This window comes from Rhea pennata, chromosome 5 (genome assembly GCF_028389875.1).
Source record: "Rhea pennata isolate bPtePen1 chromosome 5, bPtePen1.pri, whole genome shotgun sequence".
Classification (NCBI taxonomy): Eukaryota; Metazoa; Chordata; class Aves; order Rheiformes; family Rheidae; genus Rhea; species Rhea pennata.
In genome coordinates this window covers 44,388,651-44,403,177 of record NC_084667.1, presented here as the reverse complement: position 1 = coordinate 44,403,177, position 14,527 = coordinate 44,388,651, and the positions used below count along the sequence as shown (strand labels likewise).

General features: G+C 42.8%; 1 protein-coding gene across 1 annotated transcript in view; it reads right to left on the bottom strand.

Annotated features, from left to right (window-relative positions):
- Positions 1–14,527, bottom strand: part of BAHD1 (bromo adjacent homology domain containing 1) — a 37,767-nt gene that overhangs the window by 13,103 nt on the left and 10,137 nt on the right. The window contains exon 2 of the mRNA XM_062577888.1: positions 1,912–3,561. Within this exon, the coding sequence (XP_062433872.1) occupies positions 1,912–3,544 (1,633 nt within the window). The 5' untranslated portion in view covers positions 3,545–3,561. The remainder of the gene's footprint in view (positions 1–1,911; positions 3,562–14,527) is intronic.

Here is a 14,527-nt window from a genome sequence, read left to right as displayed (position 1 = left end):
CCTTGACGGTCTCCCCTATCCAGAGGGAAGACAGTTGCTTCCAACTAAAGTAATCCTTTTCCTTTGCTGAACCAACCTGCCTTTGGGAAGGATCAGGCATATACACATAAAAAAACAACTCCTGACCATAAATCCCAGTTAATATTCTAGAAGACCTCTGCATACACGGCCCTCTGCAAAGTAAAAAATCTAAACTATTCTGATGTTGCAGACTTCTGAATGAGAGCTGCTCAGGGGAAGGAAGTGAGACCCAAAATAAAGCATTTATACCTTCAGCCAACTTCCACCTGGAATGTACCACATCCAAAAAATGTGCTAGAAAACAAAATTTTCTTGCCACATACAAGCGTACACCAAGAAAGATTTGAGCAGTGAGGTGGCACGCAGCTGCTATGTTTACCCGCAGGACTACTACTGCCACTGCTAGCACCTTGAGAAAGCTACCCGTTTGCTGGCAGGATTGAACTCTGACAAATTCTCTGCCTGCACCACCAGAATCCTTCTGGCTGCGTGAAGTCAGAAGCGTTAGTGTGCGAAATTCTGAGAACAGAGCAGACCGATGTGATCTCCAGGCCCCATATAGAAAACTGCCAGACAAAAACACATTGCTGAATTAGTTGTCTCGCTAATGCTCTTTAAAACTGAAGAGCGCTTAAGCCACTAGGAAACATTGTCTAGCCCCTACTGCAGGAAGCAGAATTGTAACAGGGAGATAGACAGGGAAAACTGAAATTATATTTCAACCAAATGCTCCCAAGTTTCAGTGGCTTCCTTGAGCAAAAGATGACAAAGCTTTGCCCAAACTGAGCACTTAACCAAAGCTTTGCCAACCTACCTGCAAGTACATTTTAAATGGTAAGTAATGCCTCTTTTTGACTCATTCACATGTACATGGTTAACTCAAACACTGATGTTTACAATCACATTTCAACAGCTGAAGCAGCAGCCCTGTCTATAGGCTGCCCTGCTTGCAAAAGGCAGCGCTGTCTAGCCTGAAGGCTTTTGTACAAAGTCCTGGTATCTAATAACCCCAGCCCAATAACCTAGTTTTTAATATTTCAAAAGATACTTTTCAAAAGCAAAGGCAAACCTTTAAGGTAAATCACATTGCAGGAGAAAGTCTAAAATAAATAAATAAATAAATAAATAAAAGGGTAGGGGACAGAGAGCCAGGCAAATAGTTGCACCACACAGCTACCTGCCTTCATTTCAAGGTCTTGTTTTTAGACATTGCCTAAGAGCCAAGTTAGCAATGTACCTAGCACCTGTATCACCACAAAGTTCAAGAATGTGCCCAAATGGTAACCTCACAAGTCAAAACAGACAACTCCAACAGATTAGATCCATAAAAACTTCAAAGACCACACTGCCTGTACAACTTACGTTGGCAAGAGTCTAACAGCCAAGGCAACAGCAGCTTCATCACACTGTTCGAAGAGGATGCTCCAGCTCCGAGAGCAAGTTTTGAGCAACAGTGGGATCACACAGCCCACTATGTTTTAGACCCTCTGCTCTGCAGTAGGATGGTAGGATAGCGAAAGTGCTTTGCAGAACATCTCTGAACTAAACCACACCCCTTTTATGCAGATCAACCGAAATCGTTAGCTTTAGTGCGACAGGTCACAAGTCACCTTTCCGTTGACTAAATCCTTTGGCCTAGAAGTGGAGAGTTCTAGGTTTTCCCCAACAATCAGACCTTGCAGTGGGAAAAACCCTCAGGGCTAAAAACAGGGGGAAGGTAGGGGAGGAGAAACATGGATTCTTTCCAAGGCACAGTTCAGATCCTAAGCTCAGATGAACCATGTACAGAGGGAGTTTGCTTCCTGGCAATGAGATGCCTTCATTACAACTGTCCTAACCTAATCCTCTTCACCTGGATCAAACAAGATTTGCTGGTACTTTGTACCTTACCTGCTGCAAAAGGCATTTTGTAGGGGTAGCCATTTCGTCCTGTGTGCACACTGCTAATCCTGCCCTCTGGCACATGCATGACTCCACAGACACTGTAACTGTTAATAGCTGTTCCTTCTCCACAACAGTATGGAGAGCTACACCAGTGAAGTGGCTGGAAATGAGCACCTGATGGCAAGGAACTAGGAGATACCAAGAGCCCCTCACAGGTAGCAGATTGTGAAAGCTCGTCCTTGGGGTAAACTGAGCAATGAGAGTAGCCACTGTATCCACTTTGGCCATAATAAACGTAAAACCCGTTCAATGGAGTCAGATCAGAGGACTCATAGAGACATCCACAATCCGTGTGATTTCCCGGCACAGGCAAGGGAGGGAACTGCTGTACTGGAAAGGAAGGTTGATGAAATTCCTGTTTGGGAGTTGGGGATTTCTCTCCAGGTCTTCCATACTCTGGCTTCATGGAAGCTTGTCCACCCATAAGCAAAGGCAGTCTGTGGTAGAAACTGTCCGTGCTAGCATAGGAGTTGGACAGCGATTTGCACGGGACGGGTTTTGTTGTCCTGTAGAGCCTAGAGGAGTCCTGTTGGTCTGCTTTCCCAAAAGCACCTAGAGCAAGTCCTCGCCAGCCATGCTGGCCTTCTATTTTTAAGCTAGACATTTCCTTTTTGGGTTTGACACAATTCTTCCTATTGGCTTTGGCCCATTTGAGTGTAGATTTTGAACAGCAGTTCTCAGATTTGCCCTCACCATCCGATTTATTCCTCTGCTTCAGGGGTTGGTCTTTCTCATGTGTCAGCTTCAGAAATGCCACAGCGTTCAGACTGGCCAGTCTCTTTGGGGTGGGATGATAAGAGATAGCACCATCCTCCTTCTTTGTCCCATCGAAGACCTCATCCAGTGCATGATCACAGCTATTGCATTTCTGATGGGGCTCATTCCGGTTCTTTCCTTTACCTGTTTGCACAGTGCTTCTTTCCAGTGCAGGCCAATTGTCACCAGCTTTACAATGCAAGCTCTTAATGGTACAGTCTCCATTGGCTTTTACAGAGTCTCTCCGAAAACGCCTGCCAGATAGTAAACCATCATCCCGTTCAAAAAGCACGTTGTTCACTGCCTCCGCATTCAGTGAGGCTAGTCTTCGCTTCCTGGGCTCTGAAGGAGTAGCATCAAGTTCTTGCTCAGCCCCTGGATAAGTTATTGTGCACTTTTCCCCAGAGGAATCACTCTTCCCTGCTCCCACAGATTGAACCTGTTCAGAGAAAAAGGCAGGTCCAAAACTCTCCATCCAAATGGGAAGGTCCTTTTTTCTAGAATTCTGACTCTCCTTTGACAGAGATCCAGCAACATCCTCTAGCCTGGTGAGGAGCACTTTGCAAGTTTTTTTATTCACCGAAGGGAGCAGCCGTCTCCTCAGTGGGTACGTCTTTCGAACTTCCTGGAAATTCTTGCCTTTGCTTGTCCCCACAAACCCACTTGGACAGTTTGGAGCCTCAGCGGTTTCTCTGTCTCTTTGCTCACCACACTCCGCTTCAGTTCTATCCATCCTTCTGCGGCCCGTTGGTGACAAGGCTCGGCCAGCAGACCTAGCTGGATGCTTCAGAATGAAAAGTTGTTTCTTCCGGGCATGCGTCATAGGATCAATGACCAATCCTGAGAGCAAACAGAGAAAATAATCTATTAATATCACTGAAAGGGACCCATTTCCTCACAGTGCACAAGCTGTCAATTAGGAAATATTTGGGAAAGCTTTTCTCTATACACAGTAGACCTTTTTTGGGTGACAAGTAGTTAAGCTAATTAAGAGACAGGATGCTATGAGATGTGGTTTAACATTAAGCCATAGAACACGATAATAATTAACAACAAGGCAGTGATGAAATGCCAAGGAGCTAGGAAAACCAGGGTATGGCCAGAGAGCTATTACGCCCAGTTATGAGTCCAAGTACATTCCCTGTTCCACCAATCCAGCTTCTAATATGTTGACAATTCTCCTCCAGCCTACTAAAGCTGACCCGAATGCTGGGCCATGGCACATGGTGGAAATAAATGCAAGGTATTTGACTACTTGCAGGTTGTTACAGGCAGGCTGTTTCATTGCCATTTTCTGAAACATTTAAACAAAATAAAAAACAGAAGTCCACCTATTCATGCAAAAGATAAGCTTTCTCTATTCAATGGAGATCTGCCAACATTAATAAATTAAATACATGCAAGTCATTATACAGGTTAGAACCTGGCTACATGTTCCTGTCGTCATTCCCTACCATTGTGTCTATGAAAGCCATGGACATTAAACAACCAAGTTATCAAGCTATTAGGCTGGTAGGCTTGAAGAGACACCCCAGGCCTTCCAAATGCATTTAACAGGAGAAAAACAATTCCTCAGCCATATGTCATTTCTGAGTTTTCATCTAGATGGTATGTCAAACCACTGTTCCAAACTGACCCAAAAGTCTAAGGTGTAAGAAGGAAGAGGAAAGGAGCTACACCAGGAACAAGAACTGCTCAAGGCACATCTGGGCTGTCCAGTGCCGAGCACCCAAATGAAACTGCCAGCAAGCTGCACTACTTTGGCACAGATTTCCCAAGCCAAAATTACAGAAATGGACTGGCTCTGATATTTATTATATATATATATATATGTGTATATATATATATATACACACACACACACACACACACACACATATATTTTATATATGAAGAGACTTTTCTTTTGCAAGCAGACAACGTGTGCTGACCTGGGGAGAACAGCTCGCTCCAAGGAGCTCATCGGGAGCTGTCTCCATGCAAAGGTGGGGAGGGTGAGCTAAGGAAGCATCAAACCTGAAAGCAGAGAAAACTGCTGATTGCCTGCACCTAAAACATCAGTAGCAGAGGTCAGCTGCCTACCTATGGTCATGTGAAGAGGCCTTCTGGCCACTTCAAGAGTATGAACTAACTACTAAGGGGCCTCTAGGTAAGCACTGCTGGAGGAATGGCACCATCTGAACAGCTCCTTCAACCACGTGCTGACTTCAGTTATCCACAACTCTAAGCCTGCCTTTTCTTTATTTTTCCCTGATCCATTTTTAGCAGAAGGGTGACTGTGCTTTTACAGCCTTGTATTTCAAATTCAGCAACTGACCTGTAGAAGGGTTTGGATCAAATATTTGAGAAATTAAAAACAATTTTGCAGGCTGCATGAACACACATTCACAGGAGGAGGTGTGTACTTAACGCTGAGAAAGGACACACGTAGGTGACAAACCTACAAACACTACAAAAGTTACACCAAAACAGTTTCAATTAAGCCCATATTTGAGCACAAGAAAGGCAGACTGCCTGCATTTAATGGCATTTATAGAATAGTCAGGTTCCCCCCCCCCTTTTTTTTAAATGAGCATCAACGCATCAATCTTCGTATTAAAATCAATCCAAGAGCAAGTCATTCTTTCCTGTGTCAGGAATTTGAATGGGAACACCCCACAACTGACACTGCTTTGTGACTTTTGATGCTCACAAAGCTACTGCTTTTGCAGTGATTAGACTAAAACTATGAAATTACACGAATAGTTCATTTGATATGGCTTAATCAAGCTGATAATTAGATCATCTGTTTGAAATAAGTCCAGCACATTTTAACTGACTTGCTTAGATATACATTAACTATAAAAAAAATTAGAAGTTGAAAGGCACAGTGGGCTTGCACAGTGCTTTTCCAGATGTCTATTCCAGAGACATCTCGGGGTAACAGATCCTATTACACCCCATTACACCCAGAATAACTGCCAGGGCTAGTGCCCAAACAGGAGTGCTCCATGGGGCGCAAACCTTCACATATATCCGTGTTGTTCTGAGGAGCAATGTAGCTTCTAGAAATTAGGACTGTTTTCAACTCAGATAGGCAAGTCTCCCTGCCTCCCCCTGCCCACTCCAGCCAAAAAAATTAGCACTCTCCAAAGGCAGCAGCCAAATTAACTGTGCATACAACCTGAGTTTACGCAAGAGGACTTCTATTTAAAAAAGTATGAAGCAAAGGTGGTTTGGGGCATGGCCAATGGTAGGCCAGGCACTCTATATACACTGCCTGAGGAGAATCACTTCTACCAGGCTATGTGGACCATTGGCTTTTGGGCAACTCTCTGATGCTGTTCTTTGTCAGCCCCATCAAGAAGCAGAAACACAGTGGTGTTGGTGGGGAGGGGGAGGAATTGAACACCCAACCACCCTGGTTGCCCAGAGATCACTTCTGGTCTCAGGTATGCCTTTCTCCTCTAGCTCTCACCATGCTTATGCAAGAAACTGATCTTCTGGCCACTTGCTACACAGCCTCCATTTATTCAGGATTTGCATGAATTAGAACAGCTATTAAAAAATTAACTCGATACTTTAGACACCCCTCTGTGCCCACCTGAGTGATCAGTCATTCCAGAATTGCTCCCAAGTTGGAAGGAAAAGTTTGGTACAGATTGAAGGAAAGAGATTTCTCCCAGTGAAATAGAGAATAATTACCAGCACAGCAAGTGTTTTCCCTGTTTGACCCTACAGGGAATGCCCAGACAAACAAGGGATCCTAAATATAGGAATGCTTTAAGTCACAACACTCCAGATGACAATCAATATCTTTTGATGAGCATTTCTTAGAACCGCAAAAGAGGAGGGGGAAAAAAAAAGCCTCCCACTCCAAGCCCTCGATATGAGAGCTGTGTTCTTCTAACACAGAACAGGTAGCGGCATCTCACCTTGCTGTATTTACAGCTGACACTCGAAAACAGCTTTCATCACTGACAGACTGCAACCCAGAGTATCAAGAGAAACCCTCAAGTTTAACACGCAAAGACGACAATAGAGATCTCCAGACAAAAATGCATTAAAAAGGAACAGCACCGAGACTCAGTGCCACCCCCATTTGGAGAGTTTCAGTCATGTAAGCTCTTTGATATGACGAATCTTAGGCACAACAGTAGTTGAGCAAGCATGGGCAGCTGCTTTATTTTTATTGTTTTTAATAAAAGCAAGTTATGTCTGCATGTATCTCCCTCATCCTGTCATCTGGTCTCTTGAAGTTGTCTCCCCCACACTCAGAGGTTAGCTTTGCTGAAACAAAGCCCTTACCTATAGATGAAGAACTAAATATTCATGAATTTGTAAAAAGGCAAAAGAAACCACATACACTTTAGCATTAGAGGCAAGTAATCCTTTAAGTGAAAGCAAAGAAACATCAGCAGCTTCATCCAGCAACAATTTTGCAGTATCTTAAACCCTCTGAAGTCTGGCTTCATAGCAGGAACACAGGACAACACACAGAAATACAACTGAAGTAGCTCAAATAATATCAATTTCTATATTTGTGCTCTCAAAAGTTTCCATGACAAGTTCTTCCACTAAACAACATCTCAGCCACGTTTTTCTCCAAGCCACTCAAGCACTTGGTTTGGAAACCACAATAAGATCATCTTTCTAGAGCCTACTCCCCTAAAAAATTGAAACCAGAAGTCAGGTGAATTCTGTTCACCTTCAAAGCACAACTGCGTCTCAAGTGCTCCACACCAGTGTGAGAATATCAGTAGAAATAAACTGATTCTGAAGCCTGTAAGTGGATTAGTTACACTACAACATGTGGTTAGGAAGGTTCAGCTTCTACATATGGAACGTCCTCATTTTACCATCATGGCAAAAGAACTGCCGCAACCTACAGACTAATTTGCAGAAGCCGGAGCTTTATTTTTTCTTCCAAGTCTCTATCTTATTTTCTTTCCCCTGACATAATATTCTGATGGAAGTGGGAATAATGAGGTTTATCATTCAGTAATGAATCTTGTTATTCCAAGGCAGCTCCAGGGCCATGTGAAGTGTTAATTTATTATAAGCCTTTGTGACTTGGGGCAGGAGGAGAAAAATTTGCAGGTGGCTCCATATCCCACAAAAGCCAACTGCAACATCTTAGATACTTTCTTACAAGCTCACCCTACCAAACCTCAGTTAGCTGTAGCACACTGCAGTACCAAGAAATTATTTCATGCCACCAAAGTCGCTTGTATTATACAGGTTGCATCACACTATGGATTTTCTTTCTCATTCTCTTTTCACCAAGGATAAAATAGTTGAACTGGCTTATCTGTAAACTATTTTTCCCTTCTCTTCCCCCAGTATACTACACAGGCAGAACTTCCAAATGATACTCAAAACCAAACATCTGCCTATCAAGCATATTATGATTTTAAATCAGTCATGCAAAGTTTACCAAGGCGAGCTATTTACAGTCTCCTTTCAGTTGGGAAGGGAGAACCTCAAGGCTGTTTGACCTCCTTCTGCTTACATATTGCTAAGCTCCAGAAAGCAAAGACCAAACTTCTGGGCACAGTAGGGTTTTGAGGTCTCAAAGAAACTTCAATATAATCTGAAGAACTGCAAGTTAAGACTCCTTGGCAGGACCAATCCATTTAACCACTTGTAGCTGAGGAGCTGGATTAATGGTGAGGAAAGATTTTAATATAGCTCAGTTAGGAGTGAGACAAGTTCCATGGCTTGGTCTACTTGGCTGCATCCAGAGCCCCATCCAGCATTTCAAAGCCTGTTAAAACCACTGACTTCTTCCTCAGATTGGCCCAATTTTAAAGAATTATCTGGACATCTGTCCAACCCAGACCAGAACGTGGTGCAGGAGAGGGAAAAAAAAATAGACAAAGCACAGGTCCAACTTCCTGCTAAAATAAAATTACTACACAAACAGTAAAATCAGGAGAGCACTGATGCCTCATTAGCAGGAGAATAAGCAAGTGTTTTAACAGCTGCATCTTCTGTAATCATGCAGCTGCAGCATCTGTCTCCCTCTCTCTCTTGCCCTTGATTGCAAGTGAAATTAGAAGAAACTAGTCTGGGACTACCAATCTGAGCTCCATTTCTTTTCCAAAGCTTTACTACAGAGATGCATTTACTCCAAGGAGATGATGCCAAAGCAAGGAGTTTTAAAGCTTTTAAAGCTGTTCAGCCATTTGGCACTGCAGTAATGCACAAAGAGTTACAACAACACAACTCTCTTGTTTCTGTGCACAGCGTTGTTTGGTCCACTTTCAGCCTTTGTTTGCTTGAAGAAATAATATCCACTTAAACCTGTGTGGCTTATGCTATAACAAGAGCTTTATAGCTGCAAACATCTTGAGGATTGGCCTCTTCTCCCCCCCTCCCCTCCGACTGCTTTTAGAGTGGAATGATTCTGGGTGCTATAATGACCATATTACATGAAGAAAATCTCCTAGGCGCTCTTGAGAAGCACAATAAAACACAGGAGCATCAGGTCTTTCCCAGCTGAATGACCTAAACACCAGAAAAGTCCCATGAGCAGGACTGTCATTTCAATCTCAAACACTTTGGAAAAATTACAATTGTTGTGGGCTGCAATTCAGCTTCCCATGGTCCAGCCTCAGTTTTTCTCCAAAGTCCCATCAAAAGCTCAATCATCCACATCCTCTAGAGAAAATTGTTTATACAGAGCTCGTTATACTGCTGAAAAGACTTGTTTTTCCTGTGTCATCAACATGGCCCTAACCTTTTGCCAGTGCCTTTTCAAAACCATTCAGATATTGTCCTACAGTATCCAGTCCATGCCTCCTTAGCTTCAGAAAGATGTGGGGAAAAAAAGGATTTGGGTTATTCCAGCTCTAACACAGTCAAGAAAGGATATCTGTAAATTGCATGGGGCTGAGTACTGCTCACTCCACTCCCTGGTCCTGTACCAGTAATTATAACTCAGCTGTGCAAGGCTGTGCTCCAGCCAGATGGCTAGGAGTGTCGTAAAACATACGTGGCCCATGACAAATTGCAGTATTCAAAGTGCTGCAATTATAATCTGCTGCTTGGAAAAGACTGTCCAACCTGTCTGAAAGCAATGACAGACTCTGAATGAAACATGCTGGTTTGCAGCCCATACTTACATGGCTGACCACTTGCACAAACATGAGCTAAAATGGTGAACACGAGGGAAGGAAGGCATATTGCCCTTTCACATTCTCTAATGCTGGAATTCTAATTCCCTGGCCAAAGCAATTTGGGGAGTCCGAACAGAGTTTGTACTAGCAGGGAAGATTTTGCATCAGCTGAATCTCCTCTGATATTGAAATCCCAGTGCTAGCTAGCAACATGCAACCCCAGGCTACAACAGCTGCATTTTGTTGCATAGATATGCCCACAGTATAGGGAGGTCTAGATTTGGACCTCTACACCTCCGCTTCTGCCAAAAGAAAGGTGCATGCTGTCTGAGAGGTGGGGTATCTTTTTTCTTTTTTTTTCCTCTTCTTAAAAAAAAATAAGAGCTATTCGATCAGCTTGAGTTGCAGAATAAGCTTTTCAGCACGCAAACCAAATTAAATAGCTTGCTCCTAGGTAGTTGGGAAGTTCCAAATATCAGTAGCAAAGAATTAAATCCTGCAGCAATAACATCACAAGTTTGGGGAAGATCTGGAAGATGAAATATAACAATATTCCAACTTGAAAATGACTAAACTGAATTGTAGCATCTAGAAATCCAAGACAAGCTTCTCTCTTTGAGCAACTATTGTAATATTTGCATGAGGGGGGAAAAAGTCCTTTTCAGAAATGCATTATCTTTTCTCATTACAGATTGTGTAAAGTTGCATTACTGTATTTTGTTGTCAGAGAAAGACTACCACTTAGGCTGAACAATATTCAGTAAACACTGTAGTAAGGAATAAAGGTGGGAAGTACAAATATGAAATGGTCACCAAAATCAGCTCAAGCCTTGTAGCCCCAGCCTGTTCATGTACTTCCACTAGAATTAGACTGATTGCTTCTGAACGCTAAGCCTTTACTGAGAACCTCTTTCTACAAGCATGACCATGACCCACAGCCTGTAAGAACTAAAGATTTTTTAGCCCAAATAGTAGCCACAAGACTTTTGATTGCAACGTGAATGTTCACTAATTTTTTCCCTGTCTCTGCAGAAGGTTTTGCTGCCTCTGCTGCTGCCCACAACCTTAGCAGAGCAGCAGAGTGAAGTTGGTCCCAGCAAGTGCAGAGCCCTAGGGGCAACAGCATAGCCACACTTTCATACTCTCTCTCTTGAGAAGCAATGCAAAAAGTGCGATGATCCGAGAGAAAAGCCACCCTTGCTCCCTCAAATAAGTCAAACGCATGAAAACTGCAAGTAATCAGAGCTTGGGCTTTTGCTCTATCCCCTCCATTTGCTCCAAGATGGACAAAGCAACTGGCTGCCCTCACTCAGAGGAGACGTTTCTCTTGCCTTTCAACAGGTTAGAAAGGGTGCATCGGGAGGAGAATGAAGATTTGAGCTAACAGATGCTTTTAGGGCAATACAGCGTACAGCAATTCCCAGCAACATTCCCGTTCTGCCCTCATTGCTTAGGCACTTACTAGATGGCCTCTCCACAGCCACCCTGTACCTCGGGGCCAGTAGACACCAGCTTTGGATGCCCTCAGCAGCAAAAGCAAGACTCCCTGCAGTGGCCAGTATCACTAAACCTAAGATGGTTCCTTCTCCAGCAGTCTCCTGCTTTTTTCACGCTTTGGCATTTCCATCCTGTGCACAGCGAGGCAGAGCAACAGTCAATATCGTGCCCAATTCTGATGTCCACACTAAATGCCAGTCATTTGCACCCCGAGCAATTCAGAGGCCCCAGGAAAAGCCAGTATGCGGCCATGTCATTAAAGATGATCACACAAGCAAGCATACATGCAGAAGACCATCCACTTTCCCAAGGGGAAGCCAGCTCTTTGGCAACGCAAACACCTCTTAAAGTCAACACAACAAAAAGCAAGCAGGAACTGGAACCAGCCTGAGACAGTCATCCTGCTGGAATTAAAGCAAAGGTAACAAACATTTAAAAGCCAGAGATCTCTGGCCTTTGCAGGTACAGGTGAGTACACGAAGGTGGGGTGGAAAGCAGGCCTGACCTGTCTCCAGATAGATCCTTTTGAACCAAAACGTTCTAGCTTAAGAGACACTTTCACAATAGGCCTTAGCTATATCATTCCTCAGAAAACCAGTCATTATGGCTTCCATTTAGTGAAGATAGGTAGACTACAGAATGATGTTAGACGAGGCGAGCACTGTAACAGGCAGGAGCGGGACCCACTAGACCACCCAAAATCCAGAAAGGAGGAAGTTGACAGATTTTTAAAGTGAAGTTATCAATAGCAAATCCCTTTTCTGAGGGTCATATTCAGATTTGACAAAGCTTAGTTTGACCTCTCTATATATACCGCTGATTTCTAACTATGTAAGTATCTATCAGATACTCTTCCCGTGCCTCTCCAAAGTGTTTATACCAGCAGCCTTATATTCATTTTGCAATTCTTAAAAGGAAAAACGAAAAATTCCCAAAGACTGTCAGCAGCAAGCACCACTACATATCACAGATAAACTCAGTATCAGAGGATTCCCAGGAATTGCCCATCAGAACTTGAAATAGGCTCAGTATGAAGCTGCCTGTGCAACAGCTACGCTAACAACCCCCAGTAAGATGACTATGAGCAATTTGAAAAATCAAGTCAAAAAAAAGATATTTCAGCACAGCTTTGACAGTCATGTTTTTCAAAGAAATACAAGCTTTGCTAATGAAGTTAATCAAGGTTTAAAAAAAAAAACAAAAAAACCAAAAAAAAAACACTCTCACCTTGAGCCCTGCTCATCTGATTTTCCATATATTCAAATGCAAACTAAATTCCTTCACAACAGAAGGCTGAGTCTGGTAAAATATCAGTCATAAGTCAATTTGCTCAGAAAACACTGGCACAATTCCTGGTTATGGGGACAAAATAGAATAACAAATTATTCCACCCTGATTTTGAAGAATATAGTGCAAAAATCTTTCCTAGAGTAAATATTACAGCTCTCCTGTACGTTACAATTGTCCCCCTCTACAACCAGTTCATAATGGCACTCCAAGCAGCACAGCTTAAAGAATTTCAGACGCACCACGATTTCATGCAGCACATGTGCACGGGCAAAGCCTACCTGCCACTAGGAATCCAAAGGCAGGTGCATCCTTGCCAGCTCTTCTCCATTATGCGAAGCTACCATTGCCATCCTACATCTGGACGCAGCCTTTCTCTTTCTGTCTCTTCTCTCTGGCAACTCAGCCTCCGCAAAGGTCTCTGTTGGTCTCTTAACACTTTCTAGCACGAGAACTCAGTATGGCACCCTCGAGATGCCAGGACTATACATTACTACAAAGTCAAACGTTGCTTTAAGGGAAGGAATAAAAGCAACATAGAAAACTCCCAGGAGAGCAAGGCATTCCTTTAATACCATTTAATTAACCATCGAAAAATCTGATCCGAAAGGCGGCTTCTCAGAAGCAATTTTTTACCACCCCCTCTAATTAATCACAGCTCATTCGCAGAAGTTCAGAGCATCCTTCAAAGCTGCCTGACAAGGAAGAGCCCCAACTCAGTGCCTTAATCGTTTGTGTTACAGCTCCAAGAACTGACACCAGCAGTTAAATCCCTGAGAGAAAAGGGCAGAAGAGAAACTGGGTTTTAAAATTTAACAGACTGGCATGCTTATAGCATTGGCTTAAGTTTATAGACATTTTAAACCCAATCAGGAAAAAAAACTGTTAAAATTATATATAAATTTTAGAGTATCCCTCTATACACAAGGTATAACAGACATTTCAAGAGAAAGTCGAGTTTATGTCTTTATTCTCGCTTTCCTGCCATCGCTTGAAATATCACCACTCTCTGCACACCCCACCCTAAGCATACAGATGACATACGAAGATTCGTGCTGAGCAGGTTTGCATTTAGAGAACTTCAATTCTGGCCCAGAATTTAAGTTAAAGAAAGACTTTGACAGAACTTTTTCATTCCCCATTGAATCCACACAACTAAGCATTCAATTGAATCCACACAACCAAGCATTCACCTTCTTACTATTTCATAAACTGCACAGTTGTGCTGAAAGCTAAATGGACCTTAAATCTGAAGTGGATATGCTGCATTTGAACTTATTCATAGGAAAGAAAAGTTGCAGCTTCTGTTATTCTTGCCCTAAGGCTCCTCAGATTGGACAGGACTTCTGCAGGTCTAGAAACTTGGATCCAGAAGATCCAACAGTAAAAAACAGTAAAACCCAGGACACAAACCTCTAGGCTACTCATCATCATCCCAGTACCCAAAACTATTAGTTATCCACATAACTCTTGAGGACGCTAGCCTACCTAAAAACAACGCTACAAAGTATTTGTATAAATTTAAATATTTTCATGCATATTATCATGACACAGTTGCAACTAAAGTAAAATGGTATTGCCAATTCTATGAAAACTTATTCTAACATCTTTCTTCCCTTTTTTAGGGAAGGCAAGAAAGCTTATCTTAAAATATTTCACAATTCAGCTGTTTTAATACATAAGACAGACACACAGAGCACGTGAGCGAGCAGATTACAAAGGGAAACTCCATTAAGGGAACCAGCACATGGAAACGTGTGCTCCAATGAGCCAGTGGGCAGAAAGATGGAAGATGTTTATAGCCCCTGTGCCTCAACACGCAAACAGGGTGCATGTGCCTAAGGTATAGTTGCATTTCCACAGGAAGTGAATGAGATTTCAGTTTTGAAACTGAGGTTATTAATGTCTTCATCAAACTAGAC